This window comes from Phyllobates terribilis, unplaced genomic scaffold (genome assembly GCF_046119375.1).
Source record: "Phyllobates terribilis strain yellow unplaced genomic scaffold, ASM4611937v1 Scaffold_4__5_contigs__length_816908805, whole genome shotgun sequence".
NCBI classification, from domain to species: Eukaryota; Metazoa; Chordata; class Amphibia; order Anura; family Dendrobatidae; genus Phyllobates; species Phyllobates terribilis.
This window is the reverse complement of record NW_027362764.1, coordinates 64,730,497-64,753,818: the sequence shown is the minus strand read 5'-3', so window position 1 is coordinate 64,753,818 and position 23,322 is coordinate 64,730,497. Positions and strand designations below refer to the sequence as shown.

The 23,322-nt window shown below is 44.1% G+C and overlaps 1 protein-coding gene across 4 annotated transcripts in view; it reads right to left on the bottom strand.

The window, feature by feature from the left end:
• The window catches only part of ADAM22 (ADAM metallopeptidase domain 22), a 312,368-nt gene that overhangs the window by 288,204 nt on the left and 842 nt on the right, over positions 1-23,322 (bottom strand). For all 4 annotated transcript variants that reach the window (XM_073677446.1, XM_073677443.1, XM_073677444.1 and 1 more), the window contains exon 2: positions 10,616-10,773. In XM_073677446.1, the coding sequence (XP_073533547.1) occupies positions 10,616-10,773 (158 nt within the window). The remainder of the gene's footprint in view (positions 1-10,615; positions 10,774-23,322) is intronic.

Below are 23,322 nucleotides of genomic sequence, written 5' to 3'. Positions count from 1 at the left end.
TATCATTGGGGAACATGGCAGACCTTCTACCATGTGTGTTTTAAGCGTTTCTGCAGCGGAATTGCCGCTGCGGAAACGCTTAAAAAACGCATAGTGGGCACACAGCCAAACAATGAATAAATACTGATGAAACTCAGATCCAAAACACGGATGAAAACTACTATGGTTTTTTTGCGTACGAGAAAAATCACAGGCGTCTTAGTAGAAGGTTATCTAAAAGGGTGTGATCAGTCTGGCTTCAAGCCCCACAAATCCTGAAAATGAGGTGAAAAAAAGTCAGACTACACTAAAAAGTATTGGATTTAAAGAGGTATTCCCGTTTATTGGTGTCCTGATAGGGACAAGTAAGAATTAAACTAGTAATGGCAGGAAATCAGTGAGGTGAAAAAAGGTTTTTTTTTTTTGCAAACCAATTTGAACATGTGATATAAAAAAAAACCTTTAATAGATTTATTCCCAAAAAATCCAATTGAATAACTTGATGATTATAAGAGCTTTCAGTGATCCTGAGATCGGGGCTCTGGAACCCTTGTAATGGCGCTCTGCAGCCTATACAATTGCTCAACCCCCATTGTATTCATTGTCTATGGGACTGCCAGAGAAAGAGTACAATGCTCGACTATTTCCAGCATTGACAATGAATGGATGGAAGTGAATGCCGAGCATGTGACACCTCCACTCCAATGAAGACAAAGTTGCAGAGCTTTGTTCTTGAGGTTCCAGAGTAAAAAATTAGGAAACACTGGGACTCGCAGAAATTTTTTTTTTTAGAATACACTTTTGAGAGTTTTAATGTAGTTTAACAAACTATCATATGTTAATAGGACATATCATTAAATTCTATGAGAATTCTACTTCTCGGCCTCCCAGTATAGACATTCATAGAATGTTGTAGTTGGAGGGGACCTCCAGAGTCCTCGTGTCCAACCCCCTGCTCAATGCAGGATTCACTAAACCATCTCAGACAGATATCTGTCCAGCCTGTGTTTGAAGACTTCCATTGAAGGAGAACTCACCACCTCTCGTGGCCGCCTGTTCCACATCTAATCTGTATCTTCTCCCTTTCAGTTTTATCCCATTGCTTCTCGTGTTTCCATGTGCAAATGAGAATAAGGATAATCCCTCTAGAGTGTGACAGCCCTTCAGATATTTGTAGACAGCTATTACGTCTCCTCTTTTTTGCAAGCTCAACATTCCCAGATCCTTTAACCGTTCCTTGTAGGACATAGTTTACAGTCCGCTCACTATCTATTGTAATTGATTGGTGGTAAAGTTCTGCGATCTGAACAAAAGAAGCTAGCCCCAATCAGTGGAAATCTCAATAAAATCCTGGAAACAGGTCGATCAGGTATAGGACATCCCCCACTGAAGTGAATGAAATTGTGGACAATGTCATGTGAGGTCCATTACATTTTAATTATGTACTTCACCAGGACCGGGCCTGTTCATAGGATAGCTTAGGGATCCCAGTGAATCACTAATCAGTAATTAATAATATGGACAATCAATGCAAAAAAGATTATGTGCACACAATGGTGTTGATGAGGAGATAGGCTAGAGTCAGACGCTCCTGACTCATGGACAGACGTACGCCTCTTCATGAACCAGAAGCAGTGGACAAGCGCCATATACCTCTGTGTGTGCCTCGCCACAAATCCTACTCCAGTCCCTGCTGCGGTAAGATTTGTGGTGTAGCGAACATCATCACTCTTCATAAATCTGATAAGCAGTGGTTGGCACGCTCCCTTCCCACCACAGCGCCAGGGGCAGTGTCACGCCAGGTGTGGGAAAGACTTAGTGCAACACAGAGGGAAGAGGGAAAGGTAGCGCAGACTCTAGGGAAAGGGGGAAGTGGAGACCTCCTAGACTGGTCTAGTGTCACCCTGTCTCAACTATCGTCCCTATATTGCCTCTTCAGCAATCACCGCACGCGTGCCTCGCCCTGTCTTTCCCTGGAGTATGGCTAAGGCTAGGGAAGGGAAGCATGAGCCCTGGTTGATCTCCACTAAACTCTATAGACAACAAGGGTAGACAAACAGGGGGGATTGCTTAACTTTAGACGACTTCAGACAAATGCGAACTCGGCCTCAAGCTCCAGAGAGGACGAAGTACTGCTCTTGCTAAAGCCTTCACAAGTATAAATGAATCGCCGGCACCTCTCTCTCAGACACACCAGGTATATCTACACCCAGGCCAGGGAGCTAATTACCAGAGGGAGGTAGCCGCTTAGTTCTAGAGACAGCCTCTCATCTATGAAGATGTCTGTAATGCCAAACGTAGAGATCTCCTCCAACCAACTGGAGGACGACTGTCTGTCACACCCGTGACAGGCGGGCTAGGCCCCGCAGCAGTTTCAGGCCACTGGCCGTCTGTAGGAGCCGGATGCCGGCACTGTACATACAGAAGGTGTACAAGTCCCACTGTGTGCAGTGTCTGCTGAACTCACCTCACCAGTGCCGGGCTGATTCAATTTCTTCTGGCTGGAGACGGAGAGGAGCTGGGGAACAAGACGGAGGTCATCATGGGGGCAAGGAAAGGCAGGAGGTGAATAATAAGGAGGTTTCAGGATGATGTTCATGGCACCACCTGCAGTAGCTCTGCCTGTGGCTAAGGCTGATTTATTGCAGCAGCCTGAATCCTCACACAGATCAGGTCAATGGGGGCATCGGCTGCAGCGTCACCCGATCTGTATGGAAGTTCAGTCTGCAGCAATTACTCAGTGAGAGGCAGATAGAGACTGCAGGTCGTGTATACAGGACCCTGCACTGACTGATCCTAGGCCTACAAGACATCATATAGTATATACAGGACCATATATTATAGCATAAGAGGTCCTGTAGGCCGAGGATCAGTCAGTGCATATTATATTGTATATCTGTGCACAGTATAACACACCTAATATTGTTATATATCATCTGATGTCTGTAGCTACAGTATAGTATATACTAATCTGTATACTGGCTGTGCTGTACTGTGTGCACAGACATCAGATGGTCAGAGGCATAACTAGAGTCCTACAGGCCCCGCTGCAAAATTTGGACCGAGACCCCCACCAGTATGTTGGTCAGATCTATGGGCCCCTGTAATAACGTCCACCGTCCTGCAATAACGTCCCCCGTCTTGCAATAACGTCCCCCGTCTTGCAATAACGTCCCCCGTCCTGCAATAACGTCCCCCGTCTAGCAATGATGTAGTGCCCCTGCGGGTTCAATTGCCACAAAGGTACTGCATCTCACCCAGAGGTGTGGTACCCCACTCTCAGATAAGGATGGAGTACTGCCCGGGACCCTAACACCTGCATCCAACACTACACTACTCCAGACCAGCAGGAGGGGCAAGATGGGTCGCTTCCCTGCTGAGCCCTGTCCCTGGCTGGAGTGGGGGAAACCAAGAGAGGGGGAACCATGTACTGGGTGTGGGTGGAGGAAGTAAATCAGGGGAGCATTGGAAGAAGTGATATAAAAAGAGGGTGGAACATTCTAGAGGGAGTTCAGTCAGATCAGTCTGGGAGGAGAAGTAGAGGGAGCAGGAGCTCTGCAGGAGCTCTGCTCAGGAGGAGGAGGACCTAGCCAGAGAGGCCCAGGACAGACTGAGGAGGAGAGGAGCAGGAGAAGGGCTCAGGAACGAAGAAGGGATCCCAGGGGTACGGGCAGTGCTGGAGGCCACCCGTACGCCCGAATCAGCCAGGCGGTGGAGGGATCAAGCCGCAGAGGGGACCGGCCCCTAATCAGTGAGAATTACAAAGTTCAACTGGAAACCGGAGGCTTCTGTACTTTCAGGGTGCAGTTGCCACATCCGCACTCAAGTCGCCAAAAAGGTAACCACATAGGATCCAGGGAGCTCCAGGTTGCCCAGAAAGATCCGAGGATACCGGCTTGGGACATTGTTTGGCGAGGCGCAGGGCAAGAAGGGTGAGGGCCAGCGCAGGAAGACGGCTGAGAAGGGCATATAGAACGGGGTCCTGTTAGGCACTCTTGAAACAACTGGGAGTTTGCTGAACCCCTGCCTGGTGAACGCAGCGCGACGTGGGAGGTCGTAATCCGGAAAGTGCAACCTGAGGAACTTAACAACTGTGAGTAAAGCCTGAAGACTGCACCCCACTGTCTCTGCAAAATTATTGCTGCGCCATCACCCCCTGAACTACACTGCACCACGAGTGCTACTTCCATAACAGCAACATCTACACTGCCCTGGAGCTAAGCTCTACCTGTGGAGAGCTGAACCAACTCTGCTGCATTCACACCAGCTCCAGAGGACCTGTAAATATCGCCTTTTATTGACCGCCCTGGGTCACGGACCGGGTCACCGCCACTGTGACATATCCCCTAGCAACGACCGGCCCGGCACCGAGTATCCCACGGCCCAGGGGGCGCGTCAATAACGTCCCCCGTCCTGCAATAACGTCCCCCGTCCTGCAATAACGTCCCCCGTCCAGCAATAACGTCCCCCGTCCTGTAATAATGTTCCACGTCCTATAATAATGTTCCATGTCCTGTAATAACGTCCCCCGTCCTGTAATAATGTTCCACGTCCTATAATAATGTTCCACGTCCTATAATAATGTTCCATGTCCTGTAATAACGTCCCCCGTCCTGTAATAACGTCCCCCGTCCTATAATAATGTTCCATGTCCTGTAATAACATCCCCCGTCCTGCAATAACGTCACATGGCAGTGACATCATGCGCCACTCATACCTGGCACGCCGACGTCAGCTGCCAGTCAATGAGAGGCCGGCGGCCACTATGGCTATTGCAGTGCGGGGAGCTGATGCATTTCTGCCCCAACATATTTGAGCAGAATGTGCATCTGCGGACGCACATTAGCTGCAGACAGGGCCGGCGTCGGCGGCCCCCTGACTCCATCGGCCTGATCACAGTCACACCCTCTGCGAGCCTGATCTTTACGCCCCTGTAGATGTTATATACAGGATAATAAGGGCTGGCATAACAAGTGATGTCTGTAGTCACAATATATAATACACCTGTGATATATTACCTGTATACTGAATGTGGTATAATATGTGCACAGATATCAGATGTTATATACAGGATATTATGTGACTGGTGTACTCATAGTGTGGTATATAACGGTCATATTATCCTGTATATAATATATCTGTGCACATAGTATAGCATATACAGTATACAGGAGAATACATGACCATTATATGATATACTGTGACTACATAGTGTAGTATACAACAGTAATATATTATCCTGTATATGATATCAGGTGTCTGTAGTCAGTATATCATATACCGGTCATATATTATCCTATATAACGTATGTGCTGTACTATGCATGTTAGATACACGATATATCCTATACTATGACCTTTCTGCATCGTAGAGTTCGTGTACATTGGTGAGTTGGTTGAGTATGTTTGAACAAAAAAAAACAGCACAAAGGTATTTACAGGTACAGTTACTATATAGGCCCCCATAATTATGTGTGAAAACCTTTACTCCAGGTATATGCATTTTTTTTTTTTTTTAGGAAAGAGGTTTTCAGGGTTCTGTAGACAAGATTCTGTAGTCCCGCTAAATGGTGAATTTCATACTGCAAACACAATAAGGATGAGCCGGTTCATGGGCCACCGCTGTCTGCTTGCCGCCCAGGCTAAAATTTGCCAGCCAGCCCCTGCACAGTGCCGTCCACTTTGTCAGAACTGGGCGAAAAACGGCAAAGAATGCCAAAAGTCACATAATTTTAGCACAGCCGCTAGTTGTACCAAAATGATGCGACTTTTCAAAGCTTTTTGGAAACAAAATACTGGCGTAAAAGATTTGATGAATCGGGCACAATGTCTTTTAGACGCCAGCATACCCATTGAGATTTTCATGTAGAAGATGTTTCAGGGAGCCATTTTTTGTGATAGCTTTGCAGCCAACTTTTTTTCTTTTTTTTTTAATAACATTATGTATAGAATAGCGAGTGACTTCCAAGAGGAATCGGCAGGGAGAAATGGACTGGACACTTCTTTTACCCACGTTGTGGCTTTCAAAGCTTAAAGCAGTTAAAAGAAGCTAAAAAAAGTGAACATGTGCACAGCAATATTGTTTTTATATTGCAGTACAAATGTTCATTCTTTTAAGCATTTCTTAAACATTCTTTTCAGGCGGATTCTTGCTTGTACGAACCCCAAAAAAACGTTGTGTCCACATATCCTTAGATAAAAAAAATATCTGTATAGGGAGCATCCCTAGTTCCTATGTGGCGCCCAGCTGCGCTTGGTACCACAGATCCTGGAAGAGTGCATTGATGGAATCCTCCACAAGAGGCCCCCATAAACATTCACACATCTCCACCTTCCACATCAGACCAGCAGAGGGAGCCCGTTAGGGATATAAATTAGGAAGGTGGAGCTAGGCAGTTCAGTCTAGCCAGAACAGAGTTCCTGCTCACAGTCAGAGAGGGACAGAGTTCTCAGTTCGGTTCTTGCAGAGGTCTGTCTGCAGAGGTAAGCCCAGTCTAGACTCAATTGTAGCTCAGAATAGTGAGTTTAAGGTGTGCCGGCGCCATAAGATCGGTGAAGAGCGGCAAGCTGCCGTTAGTGTGAGTAGCCTAGTGAGGGCCCGAGCATGGCTGAAGGCGAGTGGAAAGTGAGTAGCAGTGGGGGCAGAGGAGCTTACCCAGCTCACCCCGACACTTATACCGGACACCGGGTCCGAGCTTACCGGGATCTCTACGACCCAGTAAGGCATAACCGGAATCCCTGGAGAACTACAGGTCCCAGGTTCACCAGAGAGCTGATACGTAACAGAGCCAGGAGACACATAGGCTCCGTAAACTGGGAGCGTGCACTCCAAGAGAAGGCCCTACCACAACGTCAGCTGGTGCAGGACAGAGATAAAGTTAGGCCTAGCTTCAGGCAGGTCAGAAACTTACTACGCAGAGGCAAGAAACAGGAGGCCCTACACCCGCTCATTGGGGAGGATCCTGATATGCACCCTTCACCCTACAGTGCTCCGGGATGTGCCTGAATTTCCATCAGTAAAAGGTACTGAAGTGACTACCGTGTCCGTCCCCGTTCTTTCTCTGACCCGGCTGGGTCTCGCCTGTCCTGCATCCCCCTCTCCGTACGCTGCCCTGAGGCCTAGCTCCACCTGTGGGGAGCTATACCATCGAGCTGCCTTATCACCGGCCTCAGTGGACTGCCGCAGCGCTGGTGATTCTCACCAGAAACCACAGGTGGCGTCACGAACTTTCATAAATTTAACAAACAATCCCCTTTTAAAAGCTGACCCCAGGGTACGGGCCCGGGAGCCGACCACCGCGACATCCTCAAGGCCAGGCAAAGGCCCGGGTACCGAGTCGTCCCCATCCCTCTGGGCGAGACACCTACTCATTTATGTTATTGGCCTCACAATTAATTTACTGTAGAAAAGTCTGTTACATTAGCCATCAATCCTGTGATGTAGGAATTTATAGAGGTTTTCCATTATTAGGAAAGTGGACTCCTAAGGCTGCGTGCCCACGATGCGGATTTAATGCGTTTCCGCGGCTGCATTTCCGCCGCGAAAACGCATTAAAAACGCATGTTAAGTTGTATGCCATGGTCCCCAATGATAATCTGCATGTGCTGTACACATGCTGCGGAAATTTCCGCTGTGGATTATCATTGCAGAAAAATCCGCAGTACAACCATTTGTTGTGCGCAAAAGCGGCGAAATCGCCGCCATTGACTTGCATTGAACCACATAATATCCGCATGCATATGTGGCGCCCCTGAGGGTTCGGTCGCCACAGAGGTACTGCATCTCACCCAGAGGTGTGGTATCTCACTCTCAGGTAAGGAAGGAGTACAGCTCGGGACCCTAACACCTGCATCCAACACATACCCGCAGTGGGGGTAGGGCGAGATTGCTCCTAAGGGAGAGCACAGTCCCGGGTCCCTAGCTGAGGGGAGGTGCTATGTAGTGGATGTGGGTGGAGGAAGTAGCTTAGGGGAGCACATGAAAGGAAGGTATAAATAGAGAAGCCATCTTGTTTAGTCAGAACAGGACAGTCAGAGTACAGTCTACAGTGAGAGGAGTTGGGAGCAGGAGCTCTGTAGGAGCTCTGCTCAGGAGGAGGGCCTGAGGAGAGGCCCAGGACTGAAGAAAGAGGAGAGGGAGCAGGAAGGGCTCCAGGAAAGAGTAAGGGACCCCAGGGGTACGGGCAGTGCTGGAGGCCACCCGTACGCCCGAATCTACCAGGAGGTGGAAGGGTCAGGCCACACAAAGGGGACCGGTCCCTCAACTAGCGGAGCACTTTATGTCTCAACTAGAAACCGGAGGCTGCAGTATTTCAAGTCCTGCAGCCAACAGTCCATATCAGTCTCACCAAGAAGGTAACTATAGAGGACCCAGGGACGGAACAGACGTCGCCCGACAACGCCCGCAGGTACTGGATTGGGACACTTGGTATGAGGTGCAGGGAAACGGCCAGAGAAAGAACACACAGAAGGGGGTCCCGCTAAGTACTCCGGAGATATCTGGGGGTGGACTGAACTCCTCCCTGAGTAAGCGCAGCACGACGAGAGAAGTTACATTGGTACTTGTAACTTGGACTGCAATAACCGTGAGTAAAGACCCTGAGGACTGCACTCCACCGTCTCTGTGATTATTATCTGCCCCATCACCCCTGCACTACAATGCCCTATATCACCTATAACATCTACACTGCCCTGGAGCTAAGCTCTACCTGTGGAGAGTCACACCAGCTTTGCTGCACTAACATCAGCTCCAGAGGACCTGCTCCGCAGCGGCGGCTCCCTTTAGCCGCATACCACAGGTGGCGTCACAAACTTTGTACATAAATCCCCTATAAAAAACCCTCTTTTCATTGACCGCCCTGGGTCACGGACTGGGTCACCGCCACTGTGACATCTCCCCTAGCAACGACCGGCCCGGCACCGAGTACCCCACGGCCCAGGGGGCACGTCACACATACATGTATGCATGCAGATGTTATGCGGTTCAATGCGTGGATGGTACCCGGGTATGGAGAAGAGGTGACTCTCATCCGACCCGGGTACCATTAGTAAAAAAAGAATAAAACGTAAAACATAAAAAAAAACATTATCCTTACCTCTCCGGTGGCCCCCAGTCTCCTTCTCCGGTGGCGTCCTCTGTCCTCGGCGCCCCGCGATGTTCTGAAAGGACCTGCGCTGATGTAATTTAGTCATGTGATGTCAGCGGTCGCGTGACCTGTCAGCTGACTAAATGATGTCAGAGCAGGTCCTTTCAGAACATCGCGGGACGCCGAGGACAAAGGATGCCACCGGAGAAGGAGACGGGGGGCCGCCGGAGAGGTAAGTATAATGTTTTTTTTTTATTTTTTACGTTTTATTTTTTTTTTACTATTGATGCTGCATTTAAAGCAGCATAAGTTGGTCACACAATATAAATCCATGCCAGTTGCATGGATTTATATTGTGTGACCAACTTGTCAAGCACTTTTCCAAGTGATGCTCAAAATCGCTTGGAAAAGTGCTTGATAACCCGCATGTGGAAATGCATAAAAAAAAACGCTTAAAAAATGCTTCTCCCTGGCAGAAAAACGCATGTAAAATCTGCCAATGAGATGCAGAAATGCTCAGGAAAATTTCTGCATATTTTCTGCATCGTGGGCACATACCCTAATGCTCTAAAATAACAGAGCTAATGTTGGCTCCTAATGCTCTCAAGTAACTCATCTTCTCCGGGACCATCATCGGCTTCCTCCCACTGCTCACTTCTCAATGTCTTGGTTGTAGTGATGATGTCAAGTCCATAGTGCGCATCACTGCTGCAGCCCATCATTGAGCTAAAAGGTAGATGGCCGGAGCCGCTGAGCTCATTGATTAGCTACAGTGGTGATCCATGTTTGGGAAAGTGGAAAACCCCTTTAATGTGTTTTTGATTGACTATCCACAAAAAAGGTGAACAGTGATGTGGTCTATCTCAAGAACTCTGAAAGGAGAACAAACCCAACAAACCTTTTGCAGGCCAGAAGACCACAGCACGGTGGTATCCCTTCACCAAAGCTTAGGTAGAGTGCGTCTTGCTCCTGGCTTGCCCCTGAGGTGTCAACCTAGTGTCCATCAGGAGCCGCAATTGAGATCTGGTCCTCCTTAAGGTTACAGGGGATAAGGAATCTGATGGCCAAACATTCCCTTAGACCTCCAGGAGGGACCACGTGCACCACGTCCTGAGGAATCCATGTGCCAAATTTTTACAGTATACAACCATTGATATACAAATGAATTACTTTAATATGTGCACCATGAACCTGAATTCCTCATATTGGTCTGGCCAGAAGGCGGAGGCAAGTGTGCTGAAATCTCAAGTAGTCCAGGGAGCGCAAAAGTGCCTCTATTGGGTTTTAGGGATTTAACATCCTAGTGCACCAAGTAGTTAATTTCATACATCATTGTACTCAAGTCGACTCTTCTTATGACAAGTGTCACCAAATCCACAGCGCCTCGGCAACTCTAAAACTTCCAATGCTTGGAAACAAGGACACATCTTATTAATGCAACCTACATACTGTCCCTCATTCTTGTTTCTATTTTTACATTACAGCCACCTTAAATTGATCATAACTCCATATATCACACCAGCGGCCAGAAGTCAGAGCTGTGATCATTACCTGGTCCTGACTATTGTCCATTCTGATCCGAGTGTTGAGTAATCCATGTGCAGTCTGGTTGTCCTGCTCACTACTGAAGATCAGACGCAAGGGAACAATATCTTCCCTGCCCAGGAACCCATTTTCTTTTTTCCTATGCATCTCAGTCAGCCAGGTATCTGTAAAAGATGGGAAATAAAACAAATTTACTTCTGAAGAAGGAGTTTGCACAACTTGGCAATATCAAAACTAGTCTTGAGCGAATTTGTTCGGCATTTCAAATTCGGGTTCGTGTTCGGGGTTCCAGCTTGTTCGCGCCAAAACATCGGTTCCGCCCACAAACATCCCTGATTTGCCACGCAGTCACGCAGATAAATTTGAAATACCGAACAAATTCGCTCAACAGTAGTCTAGACACCCAATCAGTTCCATCTACCATCCAACAATATTAAATTAAGTGCCATATTTGTTCCACTGAACCAACGGAAAGTGGCTTAATCGATGTCTATTAAGTGACACAAAATATTTAGTCAACCACAACACATTGAAAACTTCAGCAAAATTCCCCAAGAAATGGTTTGACCACCTTCATTGGTCGTAAATGGTTTGTCTGGTTCAGAAAAACTACAAAATATATGTGTTTTGAATTAATGAAGAGGTCCCAAGTTAGAGATCTTCATTAATCGTCCAGAGAAAATAGCACATACCTACTCAACATGTCCCTGGACTTTATACAGTGGGTACAGAAAGTATTCAGACCCCTTTACATTTTTCACTCTTTGTTTCATTGCAGCCATTTGGTAAATTCTAAAAAGTAAAACTGAAATATCACATGGTCATAAGTATTCAGACCCTTTGCTCAGTACTGAGTAGAAGCACACTTTTCAGCTAGTACAGCCATGAGTCTTCTTGGGAATGATGCAACAAGTTTTTCACACCAGGATTTGGGGATCTTCTGCCATTCTTCCTTGCAGATCCTCTCTAGTTCCGTCAGATTGGATGGTGAACGTTGGTGGACAGCCATTTTCAGATATGCTCAATTGGGTTTAGGTCAGGGCTCTGGCTGGGCCAGTCAAGAATGATCACAGAGTTGTTCTGAAGCCACTCCTTTGTTATTTTAGCTGTGTGCTTTGGGTCATTGTCTTGTTGGAAGGTGAACCTTCGGCTAAGTCTGAAGTCCAGAGAATTCTGGAAGAGGCTTTCATCCAGGATATCTCTATACTTGGCCGCATTCATGTTTCCTTCAATTGCAACCAGTCGTCCTGTCCCTGCAGCTGAAAAACAGCACCAAAGCATGATGCTGCCACCACCATGTTTCACTGTTGGGATTGTATTGGGCAGGTGATGAGCAGTCCCTGGTTTTCTCCACACATACTGCTTAGAATTATCATCAAAAATTTCTATCTTTTTCTCATCAGACCAGAGAATCTTATTTCTCATAGTCTGGGAGTCCTTCATGTGTTTTTGAGCAAATTCTATGCAGGTTTTCATATGTCTTGCACTGAGGAGAGGCTTCCATCGGGCCACTCTGCCATAAAGGGACGACTGGTGGAGGGCTGCAGTGATACTTGACTTTGTGGAACTTTCTCCCATCTCCCTACTGCATCTCTGGAGCTCAGCCACAGTGATCTTGGGGTTCTTCTTTACCTCTCTCACTAAGGCTCTTCTCTCACGATAGCTCAGTTTGGCTGGACAGCCAGGTATGGAAGACTTCTGGTGGTCCCAAACTTCTTCCATTTAAAGATTATGGAGGCCACTGTGCTCTTAGGAACCTTGAGTAATGCCGAAATTCTTTTGTAACCTTGGCCAGATCTGTGCCTTGCCACAATTCTGTCTCTGAGCTCCTTGAGCAGTTCCTTTGAGCTCATGCTTCTCATTTGGTCTGACATGCACTGTGAGCTGTGAGGTCTTATATAGACAGGTGTGTGCCTTTCCAAATCAAGTCCTATCAGTTTAAACACAGCTGGACTCCAATGAAGGAGTAGAACAATCTCAAGGAGGATCACAAGGAAATGGACAGCATGTGACTTAAATATTAGTGTCTGAGCAAAGGGTCTGAATACTTATGACCATGTGATATTTCAGTTTTTCTTTTTTAATAAATTTGCAAAAAATTCTACATTTCTGTTTTTCTCAGTCAAGTTGGGGCGCAGAGTGTACTTTAATGAGAAAAAAATGAACTTTTTAGAATTTACCAAATGGCTGCAATGAAACAAAGAGTGAAAAATTTAAAGGGGTCTGAATACTTTCTGTACCCACGGTATATCCATGCATAACAAGGATGGATTATCAACTACGATGGCCACTATGTAAAGCTTTACTTCTCCTGCGGTTACGCTACAGGAGAATTGAACAGGTTCTACCTAATCAGCTTTTCATCGGATTGTCCAATACATGGCCACACATATTGGACTTGCTATGGAAAATTTCTGAAACAGCCATTACTGAGTACAGCAGAACAGCTTCTGTTTTATTGAATAGGAGCGATTCTCCTGTATCCTGCAGCACCTGCTACTCAGTAAATGAAGCCGCACAGTGCAGCTCAGTGCAGTGTTCACCACGATTTTATGTGATATACCAAAACTAAGTAGCAAATATTTGCGAAGTGTAAAGGAAATAATACATGGTTTTCTAAATATTTTAAAAATATAAATCTGAAAATTATAACGTGCATTTGTATTCAGCCCCCGTGAGTCAATACTATGTAGGCAAAATATATCAAGGATCACAGGAGTATAGAATTGCATTTATATACACCTGCATCTATTGTTTTAAAGGTAGTGATTTTTTTTCTTTATTTTTAATCGCTTTAATCCTGCTTGGTGCTCGTAAATTCTTTATTGTTTTTCCCCTTTTGAAAGTTATTCCTGGTTCAGTCGGGAGGAATTTATTTAGTACTGGATCTTTTATAAGAATATACCAAGTATTTTTTCGAAACCTGACCTTTTTCAGATGCAGGCGTATATAAATGCAATTCGAAAAAATGTTGCAGTTGCAATATAATTAATTGATCATGGAGCAAAAAGTATCAGATCCAATGCTACCGGTAAAACATTCCAAATTAAACAAAGAATGTCATGCAACAGCAATTATGTTATATACGTTATCAGCTGTACCTGTGGTCTTCAATATGTGGGCCGCACTGTTCACACTGTGCGGTCCGCATGAATGGCCACAGGCATAATGCTAAAAATGGGTGTGTGAAACATAGCCTATCAAGACATTTGATGCTAAAACATAAAAAATGCTTTGATGTGAAAGTGACCCCTATAGAGCAGATTCCTGAAAATGCAATAATCGCAATGCACTATTAAACAGAAAAGAATCCTATTGGATTTACCGCCTGCAATGCCTTTACCCAGATGGGTTGAATGATGTGGTGGAGAAAATATACGTTTTTAGTACTTATGATTTTATCTGATATTAATATAGTGAAACAACGCAGTGAATTTTAGATATTTTAATCTTATTTATATGCTAGTTTTTAAATAAACTAAAAAAATAAATAAAATAAAATAAAGAAAAATAAATAAATAAAAGAAAAATTTTTGGATGGGTGTGGTTGTAGCAATTCTATTTCTGTGAACAACCACTCCCACTAAACTTGATTGCCTTTATAATGGAAGAACTGTTGTTGTGTGTTGTTTTTTTGTGCTCTTGCTTTTATTTTTTAATCACCTGAAGAAGGCTCTTGTGAAAAATTAGCCGAAACGCGTTGTGCTTTATTGATTGCCTAGAATAATAAAAAATTATTTTCATATATTTGATGAAAACATCTGAAAGATTTTTTTAGGAAGCGCCACATTGATTTTTCAGTTGGATACCTGTGATCCTTCATGTTGCCTTAGGAGAGCCGTCCATATCTCTCCTAATTATCCACCGTGTGCTGAATACCCGTGAAATATAAAAATGTATTACTGGATCCCCCAAATTTTCCTATGACATAAGATTTCAATTGAAGCCTCAATATATTGGATACCAGGTGAGCAAAACACTTGGTGAATTGATTCTGTTATCTTTAACAGCTACTGTTAGATCGGCGCCGCTGGTCTCCTTTTTCTCCCTATAGAGAAACCCTTCCTAGGCAAAATATATATTATTTATATATTATTTTTTTCATCTATGAAGAGAGGGGTAATTTAAGAATGTATATATTTTGTTATTTATATTTTTTTTAAAGATATTTTGATTGTTTGATCACTTGTTTTATATACTGGAGTACAACAGTATATAGAAATTGTACTGGTGTCCAGCTACACACCACAGAGAAGCAGGAGAGCAGATGAACAGGAAATAAGTGCAGGATAGAAGCTGTGCCGATTTCTGAGCTGAAGAAGAGAGCAGGATCCTGGATACAAACAGACAACTTATATTAATGTGGGAGACACTCTCACAAGAGAGAAAAAAAACTTAAATCAGGTGGCAAACTGCATAGCAGGGGGTGAGAAAACGAATAAAGGAATGGGTATGTCAGACTGAAGCTTAGTGCAATCTTATTTAACTAAAGGTAACAATTGTTTAACTATTCTTTCAATGTCAGAGGTGTCCATAGCCTTTAAAGGGGATTTCAGTATTTCAGTATTGTCACCGGTGTGTCAGGTTTGACAGACAGTCATACGGGATCCATCTGTAGAAGGTCGCTACGTTTGGCCTTGCAAACATCTTTCTGATCCTTTCATGATCCCTTTCTCTCTAGGACCCAGTGGTGATCCTCACCTTGCTTGGGGATTATACCTTTAGGACCCAGCGGTGATCTTCACCTTCTGCTGCTAATTACCACACCCATGCTATATCCTTAAATACACTCAGTTTCTCCAGTGAGTTGCTGGTGATAGAGTGTTCTTCTTCTATTCAGGCCTAGAGTTCTAGTAGTCGGCTAGAATTTCCTTGGAGTTCCTTTGTGGATTGTTGCCGTTTTCTATCCGGTGTCATCTTAAAGCTAAGTGTATTCCCTTCTTTGTTTCCCTTGTGTGTACTTTAGTTTGCAGTGGGGCTGACTAGTGCTCACCTCTTCTCCTCTCTACCTAGGGCATAGTTTTGGGTAAGCCAGGGCCAGGTTTCCTGCTCGGCGATAGGCACAGAACCTAGATAGGGTCCATAAGGGAGTCAGGGTTTGTCGTTTGAGCTGTTTAGAGGTCTCCACTCCATCTTTCCCCACTTGTAGGGCACCCTTCCCTTTTCCTGTCATTATATGCTGGGTTCTCCCCATACCCGGCATGACACCTATCCAGAAAACAGATCATCAATATTAGATCTGTGTTTTTGGGGGGTATCAGCTAACTGAGGGTGCCACAGTGCACCAGAGGTGGCAGAGCGTTGTACATTGTAAATGGTACTGAACATGTTTGCAAAGTTTCACCCTCCAAAACTTGCCGTTATTAGCCATTTATGCACCTTTTATAATAAGTAAAAGAAAACCGACACTGACTGCACAGCTCAAGATATCTAATCCGAGCCATAGTGGAAATCACATCACAGCATTTGGGTTTATATGTTGGGACCGATTATCTAAATGCCTGCATGAAATTCCATTAGACCAAAATGACTGAATGTGGGACATGCATGTACTCGGGCTATAGGACTTAATCCACGTCGGTACCGTTGCTCATCTAGATAGGAGAGGCATTCAAGGTTAAGGCTGTGAGCTCTAGAGGTTACGCAATTTAAAAGAACAGTGCTTGAACACAACAGAAAAAAGCCTTCCCATCAAATCTAAAACACATTAGTATACGATCACCTCCAAGCTTCCCTACAGCACAGATTTACCGTGATCAGGCGGAGGTCAAATGTAGCTGATGTGTGAACACTTCAGAACTTGACGCAAATCTGTGTGTGGGTATAGGCACTATATGGACAAAAATACCGTGCCCCCTCCACATTACACCTACAGAAGCTTGAGTGACCTCTCATTCAAGAATTTGGTGGTGTCTGTGGGAATAGGTCCCTATTCATACAGAAGAGCATTTGTGAGGTCAGACCCTGATGTTGGAGGAGAGGCCGGGATCACAATTTCCGATCTAATCCATTTGGAAGGTGTTGGATGGGGTTGAGGTCTGGGCTCTGTGCGGCCGCTCATGTTCTTCCCAACCGAACTCCCCGAACCTTGTCAGTATGGACGTTGTGCACTGGGCATAGGCATGGGGAACAGAAAAAAGGCCTTCTCCAAAATGTCCCCACAAAGCTAGAAGCTACAATTGTCGAAAATGTCTTTTGCTGAAGCATTAAGATTTCCCTTCACTGGAGCAAAGAGGCCGATCCCTGAAAAACATCCCCATAGCCTTATCCCTCCTCCACCAAACCGTACAGAGAGCACAATGCAGTCAGGGGGTAACGGTCTCCTGGAATCACCAATACCAGACTCGTCCATCAGATGCCAGATAGAGAAGTGTGATCCGTCACTGCACAGAACACGTTTTCTCCAGAGACCAGTGGTGGCGGCTTTACACCACTCCATCCGGCGCTCGGCATTGTGCTTGGTGATGTACGGCTGCATGCAGCTGCTCGGTCATAAAGCTCCTGGCTTTAAACAGAAAGCAGGAATGTTTTTTTTTAATCCTAATACTTTTAAGTTATTGGAAGTGTTTGGTCTGAATTAGCAATCAAAAAGATGGTGCTAGCATTTATGAGAAGAACTTTACCGCCATGTATACAGTATTTATGTCATATCACTATCCCCTTGGCTCGTCAGTCACATTAGAGTTTTCATAAACATTTCGTTTGCCCAGTATGTGTATATAGTATATACAGTGTATAGGTCGACCATAGGCAATTTTATTTCGGCAGTCACAAGGTGCCAGTGGTCACCACCCCACCACTCATTCATGGCATATCCATCCTACATATATTGTGGAGACGAGTATTAAAAAGGTTATATAAATTGGATAATCCCTTATCAAAAAAGTTGCCACTGCGGTAAGCTGCGCTGCTGATGCAACCGCTAACCATGGCCAGGTCCACTATTTTAGTGTACTTATTGGCAGGGCATAATAGGATGCCTGTCAGTATAAACTAACAGGCATAGTAGACTGCAATAAAGTGTACTGTACCTCCAAGCGATTTTTAGTAAATGTAATCAAATGTTTAAAAAAAATAAACTCCTGTGTAATGTAAAAAGTTTTTGAAAAACAAAAAAGGTTACATCACTTGTATAGATGCATCTATAACAACCTGAACGATCAAGTTATCACATTATTTATTGCATAGTACATCTGAAAAAAACTAGAGAAATTTTGCATTGCTGTAGTTGTACTGACCGACAGAATAAATTTGACATGTAATTTACAGGTATAACACATGGTAACGCTGCAAAAAAAAATTCTGGCAATGAATTGCCAGAATTGCTGTTTTTGTTAATCTCACCTGCCAAAAAATGTAATTTAAAAAGGAGACCAAAATTTCATAGGTACCCCAAAGTGATACTAATGAAAATTACACCTTATCGAACAACAACAAAAAAAACAAGCCGCTATGTTGATAAAAAAATAAAACAAAAAGTGCATTTGTTGAGCAAAAATATACAAATTGCTTCTTCAAAGAGGAAGAGGACTAGAGCTCCAGTAGGCAGTAGGCAGCACTAAAGTTCTAGTCCTCTTCCTCTCTGAAGAGGCAATTTGCATTTCTAATTCCACAGGGGAGCATTGAAAGGCTTGAAAGCTTCTTCACATTGGCATGCAAAGCTTGGCATGTCACTCGCCGCAAGGAGAAAAATTACCCCTTTAATCCCTTGTGAAAAAGTAGTAATACAAAAAACAAAAAGTGAAAATTTGGCATTGTCTTAATCATATTCACCCCGAAAAACAACTGCGACATGGCTGTGTTCCTTCATGTTACGTGCTGGGGTGTAAGAAATGAATACCTTCGCACACAGCTACCACCCTGCTCCATGTTACACCAGTGCAGCCTCTTATCTGACTGCTGTAAGGCTTCATTTTTTTTGCTGTGATGATGGTAAAACTGAGCAGTTTGTGCCACAATTGCTATTGGCCACAACATGTGAATGCAGCTTAATGCAGACATAGGTCCATGTCCACACCACCATGGGGCTGCGCTACCTTTTGAGCCACAATTTTCCAAAATAGAACAAAAAAATGCCCTGCGGCTGCGACATGTATCACACTGATTTATAACTGAACCTATGAATTAACCAGAAAGGACTAAATAAATTAATGTCCCTAATTCCAGTTATAAAAAAAAATAGTTGGTAAACCCTTTGCTGGCATGTCCAGCGCTGCGATCTGGACGCCCATGCCGGGCTGCGACTGTGCTAGTGAATCAAAAGACAGAAATGCAGCTGATGCTGCTTTCCTTGGCTGCAGATGAACTTTTGGCAGCACAGGACCCCTTCTCCCAGCTGAACAGTCTCTTCGCTGGCTTGCACATTGCTGCCCTGGAATTCAGCAAAGCGTCAGCTCCCCCTGGGTGGACCCCAGCCTGCACCTTTCCACCTTAAAGTCACAGAGAGGTGTACAAGTCAAACAGGATTCATCATTGCTGTTTCTCCGGTGTTCTGGAGTAATTTGCACCTCTTTAGTGGCTTTAGTATATGCACCTAATTCTCTATTAGATTTGCACCATTTTTTAAGTTCTTTCTCGATTAAAGGGAAATAATAATTGGTAATTTATGAACGGCGTTCACCATTTTGATGAATTTGGTGCAAAAAAGTGTAGGGTGAATACCGCAAGACAAAAAATACAGTGACTTCAATAAATCGCAGATGATGAATCGGGGCTTTTATCTTCAATGTTGCAGTCAAAATTAGCATCAACTCTCCTCAGGGTGTGTCTGCGTCCATGACACCCACACATCACATCCCACCAAGGGTCACTCATTCATGCCATCACAGCCCTCCTCCACCAGACTTTTTGCCCACTTCTAACACTGCCTATATTTATTCCAAAAGAAGGCAGCCCCACTTCAAGGCTCTTTCTGGGTGGGCAAAGTGGGACATCCCCCCGATTTGACTACTTGCTTCTTTTACAAAGGCCTCAAATTTTTTGTTCTCATACTTCATGGACTCAATAGCTCTCTGCCAGTTGCAAGCGAGGTCTTCTCACACACTAGTGGCAACCTCCCTCCTCATAATCATTTTTTGTCTCCACTAGAGGACAATATGGGTAAGGCCACGTTCACACGTTCAGTATTCGGTCAGTATTTCACATCAGTATTTATAAGCCAAAACCAGGAGTGGAACAATCAGAGGAAAAGCATAATAGAAACACGTCACCACTTCTGTATTTATCACCCACTCCTGGTTTCGGCTTACAAATACTGACCAAATACTGAACGTGGCCTAAGATTTTTACAGGCAACGTTATGCTGTTTTCCAGATAATGACTGTACGGCTCTGGTCAATAAAGCCACTATTTTCATCACCAAATTATTAAAAAAAATGACCAAACATATGCTTCTTTATCAAGAAACTGTGCCATGTTTTAGGTCTCTTTCACACTTCCTGATATTTCCGGTACTGCAAAAACCAATACCGGAGATATCCGTGTCCATGTGTACCTGTGTGGCATACCTGTGGCCACTGTTTGTCGTATCAGAATCACACGCACGGGCGCCTGGGAATCAGCGATACAGTTTGCGCTGTTCCCAAGTGCCGGAGGCTGTAGGAATCTCTCAACATTGTCCCCTGCTGGGGCTGAGATCAGCATGAGCAGGGGACAATGATGAAAGTATATTCTGCCCCCGCTGTCTTCAACTATTGTGAAAATAAGAATAAAATAAAAAACTCATTATACTCACCTTTACACCTAACTCCCCAAAGCCCATGTCCCCTGTAAACAAACCAAAAATAAAAAAGAACAGTATCCTTCACCTGTCCGAAGATCAAATAATCCAGTGTCCCATGCCGTAATCCATCTGACCGACATTTTGTCATCAGCGTGTGCGGTGGCTTGAGGCAACCGCACATGCTGAGGAGCAGAGAAGAATGACTCGCTGCAGCGAGAAGGCCTCTGAACTGTGCTGATCTCACTGAGTGGTGTCCTGTCACTCACTGAGTGGTGTCCTGTCACTCACTGAGTTCAGTGCAGTTCAGGGGCCTAACACTAGACTAACATTGAAGAACGCCTTCTTTCAAAACTGCCTTAATTTGCCGCTATAGAAAATGGTAAGACCCTATGTAGTTTCTGCACCTTTTGGTTGATTACACAACAGCATGTGATGGAGGACGGCCTCCCCAGGCACTCTCTAGAAAGAAGCATTTTCAGAACTGGGGTGGGTGGGGATAGTTGAGAATAGTAGAGAGTAGGGCATGCTGGTTCCTGTAGTTTTCAGCATGCTTTCAGACACGGAGTCGTGGGAAATAATGATTGGGTACAGTATTAAAGCATTTTGGATTTATATTAATATTTATATTGGATTTATATTAATTTTTACTTTGGGTCTCTTGGTGACTATTTTAATAGACCACCCTATTATATAACTCTGAGCCAATACTGGGGTCCCCTGATCTTTTAGGCTCTGTTCACATGTCCGTACGAACATTCCTTTTGTCTGTTCCGTTTAAGGATCAAAAGGGATAAGTGATCCGTTGCATTAATTATGCAAACAGAAGCAGAGGGGTGCATTGATTCTTTGATAATTATGGGGTCTGTTTGGTGTCTGTTTGTTAGAACAGATAAAAAGTCCTGAATACAGACAATTTCATTCCATTCTAAAAAGAATATGGAATTCAGACGGACTCCATTATAATCAATGCTGCCATTTGCATAACTAATGCAAAGGATCACTGCATGCAACGGAACAGAAAAACAGACAAGTACACAGAGACTAAGTCAGAACAGAAAGACGATACTGAGTCTCTTTTCTTTTGGACATGACACTTCCGTGCGTTTGTAGACAGCCATTAATACACTGTGTAATGCTCTATATTCTTAGGGGCACGGGTGGGAAAGTGAACACTTATTGCCCAGTTCACCTACAGGTTCCCAATAGAATGACACCCTGAGATTTGCTTATTTCTTAGAGGATCATTTTATATCAGGCTGAGGACAAAAAGTTTTGCAATCCACTACTAGTTTTAAAAAATATATAGATAAATGTATGTATATTTTAGCTCCAACATATGCTATAGTGTCTTACAATCAGGACGATGTTGAAGGTGTTTTCCAGTTTTAGAGAATAAATGTTATTCTTTGTATAACTAAAAGTTATACAATTTTCCAATATACGGTAGTTTTTCAAGAACTCCTCTTGATGACGTTTCATAGGAACCACCATTGTTTACGCCCAGGAGATATAAATCTGTCCTGATCATGTAATGGACACACAGATGTTTGGAAATTCACAGGACTGACTGAAACTATTGTAATATAGCAGTATTTTAGCCTTCGTATCACAGCCGCAATTCCCAGTCCGATGATAAAATGACCCAATGACAGATTTTACAGCCTCAAAGGGAAAATACACTGTATATCGCTGTGAAGTCCGGGGATTGCCGCTATAATACAGACGCTAAAATGCAGCCACATTGTGGTCATCTGAAACAGCCCTGAGGCCGAGTCCACACATCGTGGACTTTTGCGCTGCAAATTTCATTACAAGTTGAAACAAATCTGCAGTGAAAGCCAAGTAGCACATACTGATTTTGAAGCTAATTTTGGTGCTGATTTCACCCAATGCATTGCAAATAAGTGCGAAATCAACAACAAAAGTAAAAAATTCACAGCATAGCCTTAATTTTGTGCAATTTTTTCCACCCCATTCACATACACCTACTGTAAATCGCTTCCGTTTTTTTCAGTGTAATTCCCAGCAATTCTGCAGCCCATTAGTTAGGGCTCGTGCACACAGCCATTTAAGTCGCACGAGTGCTATCTGTGGTTTTCACCGATAGCACTCGCACGCATGTTATTCTATGGGGCTGTGCGCAAGTCTGATTTCTTTCTTCAGAGTGATCCAAGGGAAAAAAAAAAAAATCACAGCTTGCCTGATTTGCTTACGATATTCGGATCACACTCGCCCATTCAGGTCTATGGGTCTGTGAATAAAAATCAGATGGCAATAGGATGATATCAAAGTGCGCTCCAATTTTCATGGACTGACATATTACATAGTTACATAGGTTGAAAAAAAATACCTAGGTCCGTCAAGTTCAACCTTTACAATGGAGAAACTTTTTATTTTTCTCTCCTCCTCCGAGAAAATCAGATCCCACTCTGATTTCCATAATCTGATTGTTTTTCTCAGACCGTTACGGTTTTACACAACCGTTTTCTCTCCAGCCTCAAAAAGACCAGTCGAAAGAAACGTGAATCTGTGTCTACAGATTGCAATACCCTGGGAGTAAACAATGCAAGTTCCTACAGAAAGACAGCGAGCAGGGATCTTGAAAACGATGAAAAATTCACACTGAAAGTATACAGTAAAATTGCAAAACTTTTCATTATACAACTTTTTTCTTTTTTTGAAACCGAAATACCCCTTTAAGAGACACGTGGGTATTGATTTCTATCTCAAAATGATAAGTCACTTTTGTAAATCCAAATAAAAGAAATTCGAGTTTGGGCCGATCTCTGGGTAACAATCTCAATGCAAAAATGTAATTTACCAAAAATGATACACTGTGAATGCAAAAAGAATCCCTCCAGGGAGCTGGACCCCAATATACACAGCCAGAGTCAAATTTAGGCCAATGCACCACTAAGGATGGGTTCATGATAACATACTGCACCTGCAAATGGACTGATCCACCTCCCACTACTCACATACACAATGCAGC